The sequence below is a fragment of the Pleurodeles waltl genome, chromosome 3_1 (genome assembly GCF_031143425.1).
Source record: "Pleurodeles waltl isolate 20211129_DDA chromosome 3_1, aPleWal1.hap1.20221129, whole genome shotgun sequence".
In the NCBI taxonomy this organism is placed as follows: Eukaryota; Metazoa; Chordata; class Amphibia; order Caudata; family Salamandridae; genus Pleurodeles; species Pleurodeles waltl.
The window spans coordinates 1,449,394,824-1,449,405,203 of NC_090440.1; the positions used below are offsets into that span (position 1 = coordinate 1,449,394,824).

A 10,380-nucleotide genomic window follows, 5' to 3' on the forward strand; every position below is an offset into this window, starting at 1 on the left:
GGGAAATCCCACCAGAATACCCATGCCTCCCTGATGCAAAGTAAGTCAACGCAGCAACTTGTGCTTCTTTGTCTTATACCATATCTATGAGGCCATGTAAAGCCACACAAGGTGGTTTCATGTGGCCTCACAGATAGGGTTGAGAGGCGTGCACCACCAGAGAATCAGAAAAAGTGAGACTCCTGTGGCGCAAGCCTCTCGTAATATGCCCCTATGTCTCTAGGTAATGTCGGGACTTCTAATATTTGTGTTTCTTTTATATATTTTGAATTTTCCATTGAGAATGTACAAAAGACATATGTACTAAATATATCTCTGAACTAATCTTCATTCTTATTTAATTGCATACTTTAATATTTATAGTGAAGAATGAATTGGTCGCATGACATTTGAAGAGGTGAATATGGTTTAGAAGAAAACCGCAAGAAATGTATACTTGCTTGGAAATATATAGCTTTTAGTTTATTTCACATGCACTACCAATACAGTTGTCTCTAGGGCGTGTATGAAATCTGACTGACTTCTGCTTTTATGTCTTTTTACCAGTCAAGAAATTCCACAACTGGTGTTGTACCCTCGTTGGAGTTTGCAGAACAACAAGCACCCATCACTTATTTCCAACCTTATTACCAGCCTATTGCAACCCTGCCCGCCACCCCTCTGCAGTACCAATCTCCTCCAGCTATGGCTACTGGGCCGCAGTTTGTACCATTCCCTTTTTCAATATCTGATGCAGCTGTGCCGCTGCAGGTGGACGAAGCGTGCAGAGGGGACAGCTCAATACCAATTGAAAAACTGCTGGAAGAAAATGAAGACAATGATACATATGTTTTAAACAGTGCGCTTGCTGCTGGGGGATTTTGAGTGCGCCGGGGATGTTGATCAAGGGCTCATTTTGAAAATGAACACCACGCACTCAGTTATAGTTGAAACGGGGGCATTATGATGCCGAAATGGATGGAACTCTCCAAGTACATCACATTTGTTTCTCTTTTAGCTTTATGAATACTGTAAAGTTGCTTGCTGGCATCTACAATTAATATTTTGGTTATAAATCAGCATTTAAGATTGCAAAGGTAGTGATCAGTATACTTATCAAAAATATTCAATTTTCTTATTTGACTAAAAAAAGCCCAATGTATTATGATGGCGTTCCTGTTCCATTCCTCTTTGTCATTCTTTGAGATACACTATTGTTAGCTCAGCACTGTCCAACACTGATGTGTATAGACAAACCATGTTAGAGTTCTAGGATAGCACCAAAGCTATAAACGTGCTTTTTTCAGCTGAATTGTTTGCAAATGTATCTGAATGAGACAACTTGAAAAAATATCAAGGATGTGCTTCTCGTCCAACGTTGGTAGTCAGAGTAACAATATGAAGTGTGTTAGGGGAGCCTTTTGTCCACGCTCGTGCAAACTAAGACACACAAAATCTACCCAAGTCCTGCTTAACTCAACACCTCTACTACGATATTGACAACGCGCTTTCCATTGAGCATTATTTAAAAACAATGTATATTTGTTTCACTGATTTTAATTCAGATTTTATTGTACTGTTTGGGGGACATTCAGAAAAACTAACCCCCAGATTTATGTGGGCCTAGCGCCATTCTAATGCAACATTAGCATCATTTTTTGATGCTATTGTGTCATTAGAAGGCCAAAAACGCTGTGCCATATTTACTTTGTAACCTCTTGCACCACATTATGCTTGCGCCAGGCATAATGTATGCAAGGGGGGTGTTCCCGCGCTATGGGAGGCAAACAAATGGCACAAAGAAATCTCTGAGATTTCTTTTTTTCCTTTTCATCTGCATTTTTTAATGCCTGCTAAGAGCAGGCGTTAAAAAGAGGCTCCCATTGTGTTCAATGCACCTCTGGATGCTCTGCAGGATTAGCGTCATCATTTTGTATGCTAATCCTGCAAAGCACTGGACTAGCATCAAAAAGTATACGCTACTCTCCCTGACTACCGTCATGGTGCACAGTATTTTAAATATGGCACACACATGGTGGCATTAGGGGAGTGCTAATGGGCGCAACTTTTCATAAATCTGCCCCTGAGGATCAGGGTAGCTAAGCAGCTACCATTCTATATCCTTCGTAGAAGCACCTTTCAGTAGTATGTGGATGCCCAATCACAAGTTGTTTGCCACTTCCGTTAGCAAGTAAATATAATGCTGTTCAAGCACTAGAGAAGTGCATCTTTATTCCTATTTATTGCCATGTTCAGTATGTTACCCATTTTTGTCACCAATGCAGAGAGTACTTACTCAGCCCAATCCTTGACTTGATAACCTTAACAGGCATTTTGCAAATCTGCTTTGTTGAAAAAATGAAAAATAAATATCAGTTTCACAATAAAACAAATACATTTGTCACATAACCAAATCCATTCTTTGCACAAATTAGTCACCTTAGGACAAAACTGAATTGTTTCACCATTTACAAATCAGAATCTGAGTCACTGCTAACTCCATCGTGTTTCTGACATTTTGCTTTCCGTGTTGATCCTCTCTGCATATGGGTAAACCTTATTTTAATCACCACTTCTTGTGTCTAATCGTTTTTCATATGTTGCATATTGTAAATTTCAACTTTATTTCATTCGTAAATTCAATCCCTTTCTGATCATCAAGGCAACAGAAATCTGATCTGCATGCATATCCATTCCGGACTACCCTATTTTTGCTTTAGCCTGACTGTTGTGCCACAGTTCTCTCCATTCCACCTTGAACTCTGCCATTTGCTTTCTGTTGAAGGACCTCCTACTTCATTTTGTCTTTTTACATTGAATATCGTTTCCTCTTGGACACAATTTCTTCTTCCAGCATATCATTCCCTAGTGTTTTTAGAGTTCTGCATTAGCATCTGTGCCCTCGGTTAACCGCACAGGAAAATAAAAAAGTGGTGGATGGACTTCTTGAACGGATGTCAACCATTGGTAATTATTTTGATCTGCCATCCAGTTCATCGATTTTTGCCCACCATGTCATCTCAGGCACTCCACCACCACATTTAGGAGAACCAATCTGCACCCTACTAATATGTCTCTAAAGAGGCTGAAGCAGGTGTTTGGTTGTTTGAGTCAACCTTGATAATTAAAATTACAAGGGGACACGTCTTAGGCCAATGAACCTTTTTAACACGTTTGGGGACTTCCCAGAACGAGATATCCGATTAGCATTGCAATCAATAGATCAATAACCTCATCAATATTCACAATAACTAATCAGTCCAGTTAATCAATAACATTTAATAAAGATCAAACACAGCATGACCTTGCAGCCATGACTAACCACACAAATCTAGTAAGAGTTAGGATATTTATTCCCTATTAGTTACAATCTAGAATTTTAGTCTCAATATCAATAAGCACATCAAAACCACTACAACTTGGCAATCAGAGCAAAACTTAATCAAAGCATAGATCATAAACATTTAGGATTAAACACAACGTTAATATGAATCAACTTTAGCAGAGTATCATTAGTACATTATTCAACAAAGCAAGAATTCAGTCATTTGTCTATTTGCATTCGGTATTAGTGAACTCCTTAACTAACCTCAAATTAGAATCGGCATGTTGGGCTTCATGCAAAACAATTTAGCAAATACAAATTTGGAAAAACATCTAACTATGGCCTCTATCAAAGAGCAGTTGGTACCTAGAAAAAAAAGGCATACAGACAATTACAATTTATCATCAGATAGTTACCCATCCAAATGGGTCAGCAAACAGCGTCAGTCTTCGTCCTCAGGACATCAGTCGATTCGCCATCAGCCAGGACAGAACAGGTAAGTCTCAGTAGGGCATAGTTAAGGAATGAGGCTCTTCCCTCATAAGGAGGAGAAGTAAGTATTAGGCAAGAAACGGGATGAGGATGGTTCAGAATCTCAGACAAAGTCTCTCAGCATGACAAAGGATCGGTAAGGAAGAATGGCGAATAAAGGTGGCTAAGAAATGGCTGATTTCTCTTTGGGTCACGCCGTTAAATCAAAACTGTCTAACAAGTCTCCAATATCCCACTGGATCAATTTTGGTGCATCATTATCTCTATCCAATAATCTTTCACACACCTCATTAGAATTTTCACCTAACACAGTTCTCATGCCGTTGATTGGCTCCTGTGATTGACGTCTTCATCGGGTGGAATGTCAGGTAAGAAAAGTTACACTTTACGCTCCAGTCAGTAGTTCCATTGTCTTCTCCTAGTGCAGGCGACCTTGTACCTGTTGCGAATTACACTGTTGCATTCAGCAAGAATGTCTCCTTGAGCAAGTCGGGTCCCATGAGAAAGAATTTACTATGGCTACACACAGATCTCTAGCTCCTGGAAAAGTACAGCTTTATGTCCTTCAGGAAAGCAGCACATTGCACGTTAGAAAATAACAATTAATATGAGACCAGGCAGCTAGGCCCAGACCCTTGCTAACTAAGACCTAGTGATTCATTTAGCAAACCTAATACATATTCTTAATGCTAGAACAAAGTCATACATTAGTACATTGTTAATTCATTATTAGTCAGTTTCATTCATCGTATACATTGGTGGCCACTCCAAACGCATACATTATTTTTCTGGGTTAACATATCTTCTATGTAGCTATGTAGCTTCATTACACATTATATTACAAGCTTTTCATGTTAATATTAATTTCAAAAGTCACACTCCAACAAGTCCAAGTGCAGGGGATCTGAATGTACCACTTCAGAGCAGGGCAAAAGCTAATTTGTATATGGGTGGTGTCTGTCTGAGGTGGCATGGTGGGCAAAGAAAGAATTAGCTACAGTGTGGCTCCAAGTAATTATCAGTAGCTGAGATCAGTTCAAACACTGCACCAGCACTTTTGAATTTTTCTAAACATGAAGGGTATGCCTAGATGTAGGTCCCATGCTAATTGTGCCTCTGGAACCTAGCTGTGCTCTTTTGATGAAACCAAAACAGGCTGAAACCAGTCTAGGGTTGCTGGTGTTCCAGTTTGGGGGGATCTGACCTACCAGCACTGGCTGGACTGTTCTTATTGGTGCAGGGACAAGAGTAATTTGCATATGGCTGATACCTATCTCAAGTGGTGGCATGAAGGGCAAAGAAACAATGGACTCAACTCCTGCCAGAGTAAATACTAGTGACTGAGATTAATGTAAGCATTCCACCTATTAATGTTTTGCTATCCCAATAATCAGTCTTGTATGCAATTGGTTGCACTTTGGGCTTGCTTTCCCCAATCTCCCAGTTTCTCTTTTGTTTATGTTCTTTTCTAACTCCCTCACTTTGGAACCCTCCACCCACAGATTCTGTGTGCTGCCTCTATCTGGTTCTCTTTTTGGTCCTCTGTTAAACTCATTTTGCTTGCATCACTTTCACTTTTTAGAATTTCACTCATCTGCATGATACTGCTAGTGTTAAATATATTTTAGGTCAAGCATAGCAGTGCGTAAGCGCTGCTTTCCACTGTGTTTTTACCTATTTGGACTTTTAAACACGCCCATCTCACACCCATCACTATCGCTCATTCATGGGCTTGCCCTCCAAAATTACTTTGTTATCATTGGTAAATGCTTTACATTTGTCCCTCCTTAGAGCGGTTTGGTTACCGCCTTGGACATGGACCCTGTTACATGGCTAATTGCAGTTTGGCTAATGTGTTTGACTGCAAGGGAATTTCTTTTTCCTTTTGTGTGTGTCTCCACGCTGATGCTCATGGTGGCCGTGGCACTTTTAAAAGGCTAGCTTACGTGAAACTGTTTTACTTTTTTTATTTTCAATGTATGTGGCACGAAAAGTCCTGTTAGGATTTTACAACGCTAATAGCTCTACCTCGAGCAAATGCGAGACCCATTGCATTGTAAATGCTTATTTTAATGTGCAGTATTACTTTGCAACTATGTGTGGATGTTTGGCAACAAGTGTTTCATAAATCCAATAAAATAAAATAAAGTTCCATTTTCTTAATGCATTGATTTTGCACAGTGTTGGAGCTTTATAAATATTTAAAAAAGAAGAAAAGCAAGACAGTTTGGTATTATGGCCCTGATTTAGAATTTGGTGGAAGAGTACTCCTTCACAAAAGTTGTGGATATCACGGTTGCCTTATTACAAGTGCATTGTATTCCATTTCACTTGTAATAAGGTGGGTGGGTGATCTGTTGCATTTGTGACAGAGTAGCCAAACAGCAAACTCTAAATCAGGTGATGTATTTTTTCATTTGATTGCTGGAAGTTAAAATACAATTTCCTACTATATTCTACCCTACTTTATCATAAGAAATTATATGAATCCCAAAACATTTCATCATTTTGTTTGCACATTTCAGTGGTGAAAGCTTAATAAAGTATAACTTTTGCAATTCAGAATTTCTGTGGTTGGAATTTGAAGACATTCTACCTCTAATTATTCCGTCCAGAAAAATAATGATGTCTTTGGGGCTGAACTATTAAATTCCTGATTCATTTGACAAATAGAATCAAAAAAAGGTGGGTATGAGTCCTAAAAGTAAAAAAAAAGTTTTTGTCTAAGCCCAGTTGACTTAATCGACATCAAATTACCCTACCTGTACCGATCTTGCATTGCTCTCTTCACTGTTCCTCACACTTTCTGTATTGCTGTGTGCAATGTTCCATTAATCCCAGGCTAGATGTATACTATGAAACTACCTGGATCTATACATTCTATAGTACCAGCAAAAGTGGATGCACTAGTGTGTTAGCAAAACCTTACTCCTACAAGTGGACAGCCCCAAATTGAACACCCCTAAAATGTTACCTAATCTGTTTCTTCCACAAGAATAATTGTGTTTTAAGGCATCCTGTTAGACTTGGCATCATTGGCATGGTCTCCCCTAACTTTCTGCCTCTACTTCCATGTTGCTTCTGTGTGCTGGACTCTGTGTTTGCTGTTTTGTTTGCTCTGGACACTTTACCACTGCTGACCAGTGCTAAACTGTAAGTGTTCCCTGTATAAATTATATGTCTAAATTGGCATATTCCTGATTGGCATATCTGATTTACTAGTACGTCTCTAGTAAAGTGCACTAGAAGTGCCCAGGGCCTGTAAATCAAATGCTACTAGTGGGCCTACAGCACTGGTTGTGCCACTCATGTTAGAAGCCCTGCAAACAAGGCTCAGACCTGCTACTGCAGTGTCTGTGTGTGCAGCTTTAACCTGCCAATTTGACTTGGCAAGTGTCCCCACTTGCCAGGCCTAAACCTTTCCTTTTTATACATGTAAGGCACCCCTAAGGTAGGCCCTACGTAGCCCCATGGGCAGGCTGCAGTGTATGTTAAAGGTGGGACATGTACTTTTGTGTTTTACATGGCCTGGTAGTGAAATACTGCCAAATTTGTTTTTCACTGTTGCAAGGCCTATCTTTCTCATAGGTTAACATGGGGACTTCCTTTAAATGTGATTAAACTGTAGATTCCCTTTGGGAGCAGATAGAAATATAGAGTTTAGGGTCTCTGAACTCCCAATTTAAAGATACGTCTTTTAGTGAATTTGTTTTTTAGATTGTGTGTTTGAAAATGCTACTTTTAGAAAGTAGGCATTTTCTTGCTTAAACCATTTTGAGACTCTACCTGTTTGTGGATTCCCTGTCTGGGTCAGTTTGATAGTTAGGCTGTTTGCACCTCTCCTCTAGACAGTGACACAAAGGGAGCTGGGGTGTGACCTGATGGGCCATCTGGGCTGAGGGGAAGGGTCACTTACACCTGAAAGGGCTGTGCCTGCCCTCACACAATGAGGGTTCCACCCCCTGGTGTGTGTCTGGGGCCTAGCCTGAGCAAGGTAGAATCTTGAAAACAGCAGAGACTTCTCTTTGAAGTAGGCCTACTTCAAAGGCAGAAAGGGGTATAAGAAAAGCACACAAAACCCCTGAAATTAGATTATTTCTGGAATCAAGAGGAACCTTTGCCTGGGAGAAGAGCTGGAGAAGCTAGTGGAGGAGTACTGCCCCTTTGCCTGTGACTGTGCTTTGCTGGGTTGGCCCGCAGTAGCTGCTTCTTCCTGAGAGGACAAAGACTGACTTTTGTGTGACTTCCCACTGGTGAACAATCTCCAAGGGTTTGAACTGAGCTTGCCTCCTGTTGTTGAACTCTCAGTGACAACAAAGATTTCTCTCTGCCAGCACTTGGGTTTTTTGCTGAGAGTCCTGCCTGTCAAATGGTGACCTAACCTGTCTCTGGGCCCTTGGAAGGTGCAGCTGGTGGAAAAGGAAAGAAAACTACGTACAGACTGCCGTGCAGGGAAACTTTCGAAGCACCACCCACCTCACAGCTGCTAAACGACACGCTGGCAGCTTCGCTTCTAAAATCGACGCTTCACATGTATCGTGGCTGGGAGATAAACACAACGTGGCTGGAGAAACGATGCGTTACACCCGCAGTGGCTGCTGTTAATGATGAAAGCCCCCACGCAGCGTGGCTTCTTGACATTGTGCAACTGGATTCCAACGCAACATCACTGGGCTCGGAAAATCAACACAAAGCCTGCCCGGACCCAAGGTGCTCATCCGTGATTGACGCATCACTCTCTTGTAGGAGAGAAGGAATGATGCAAGCCGGAGGAGGAACTACTTACGGTCTCGCTTGTGAGTGAGAAATCGACTCATCTCTGGCCTTTTTCGATGCACATTCACCCATGCAGCTTTATTTTGACTCTACCCAGGTACTTTTGTTCAATAGCAGCATTCTCACTGTTTTCTAAGGATTAAGACTATTATTTTTTTTTATTCCTAACGTGAGTTGTGTATGTCGGAGTTTTATCGTTTTGGTCTTGTTTTGTTTAGATAAATATTATCTATTTTTCCAAACCTGTGTTGTGTCATTTTGTAGTGTTTTCAATGAGTTACTGAGTGTATTGGTACACATATTTTACATATTGCTTCTGAAATTAAGCCTGTCTGTTTGTGCCAAGCTACCAAGGGGGTGAGCGGCGGTTAACTGAGGGGGATTCTCCTTTACCCTGACTAGAGTGAGGGTCCTTGTTTGGACAGGGCATAACCTGACTGCCAACCTAAGACCCCATTTCTAACACCGGTGATCAGCGGTTTGTATTGGATTTGTATTTGTACTTGACATACAGTGATTAAGTGTACACTACTGTTTTCAGTGCAGACCATTATGTGACCACATACTACTTGTCTTTGTGATTTTTGTTTGTTGTCCTTTTTGGATTATTCCCTCCTTCCATATTTGATGGTAATCCTTCCTTATTTTTTGATCTTCATTGGAAACTCATTTTTCTGCCTTTAGAACTTTGCACTTTTGACTCTTCATCATGTCTCAATCTGGAGATGCATCAGCTGGAGCTGCTTTTGGTTTAGGGAAACTAGACAGCAATACAGCTGCCCAGTTGAGGCAGTACTGCAAAAACCTTGTTGGTCCCATTAAGGGCTCCACCAGGAAGGAGGAGCTGCAGAAGGCACTGAGGGCCTGGGTAACAGCCAAGGAAGCTGAAGGGCATGCAGAGGGGGAGGAGGAGGAGGATAAGGAGGAGGAAGAGCAATCCCTCCACAATGGTATAGTGGGTGGGCCTGTCATGTCCAGGGAGAGGGTCTCCAGGGCAGGTAGCAGTGTATGATCCAAGCGTCTGACTCATGAAGACTTTCAGGACAGACAGGCAGAGAGGGCTCTCCAGTTGGAATTGGAGAAAATGAGGATGGCCATAGAAGAGAAAAAGTTATTGTTGGCTCATGAGCTCAGCCTTGTTGAGCTGGATCAGAGGAGCCAGTCTATTAGGGAAGGTGGCAGCAATAACACAGTGCAGTCTGAGAGGAGGGTACACATTCCTAAGGACCTTGTGAAGGATTACAAAAGGGAGGATGTCATATTCTTGTGGTTCAAGGGGTTTGAGTCTGTTCTCTATATGAATCTGGTCACTAAAGCTCATTGGGGGGCGGGTTGTGTAAGCAATTTGAGGTAGAGTGGAGGGATACTCTGACATCCTTAGGGGATCCTCAGGGGCTCACTCACTCTATCATGAAGGACGCCCTACTCACAAGGTATGGTCTCACCCCTGATCAGTATAAGGATAATATTAGGTCCTATAGGAAGAAGGAATCCCAAACCTTGTTGGAATGTGTTGATTCTTTTTGCAGGTCAAGGATGGTTGTGTGAAGGGCAGTAAGGTGACAACATATGAGGGGCTTTACAATTTAAATGCTTGTGAGCACTTGTACAGTTTATGTTTTCCAGTGCTGCGCCAGCACCTAATTGACAGCAAGCTGACTGACCCCAGGAAGCTTGCACAGGAAGCGGACCATGGGAAGAGCACCAGGGTCCAAAAGAGGTATGGGGGAGACCATGCCAAGGGTGGGCGTGTCCCCATCAGACAAAGTGGGGGGGGGGAGAGTAAACAGTGGGAGTTCTCTAAAGGG

At 41.6% G+C, this 10,380-nt stretch overlaps 1 protein-coding gene across 1 annotated transcript in view; it reads left to right on the forward strand.

Moving 5' to 3' along the window:
• Positions 1-6,359, forward strand: part of POU2AF1 (POU class 2 homeobox associating factor 1) — a 251,504-nt gene extending 245,145 nt beyond the window's left edge. Inside the window, exon 5 of the mRNA XM_069225019.1 lies at positions 547-6,359. Within this exon, the coding sequence (XP_069081120.1) occupies positions 547-864 (318 nt within the window). The 3' untranslated portion in view covers positions 865-6,359. The remainder of the gene's footprint in view (positions 1-546) is intronic.
• The last annotated feature ends 4,021 nt before the right edge of the window (positions 6,360-10,380 follow it).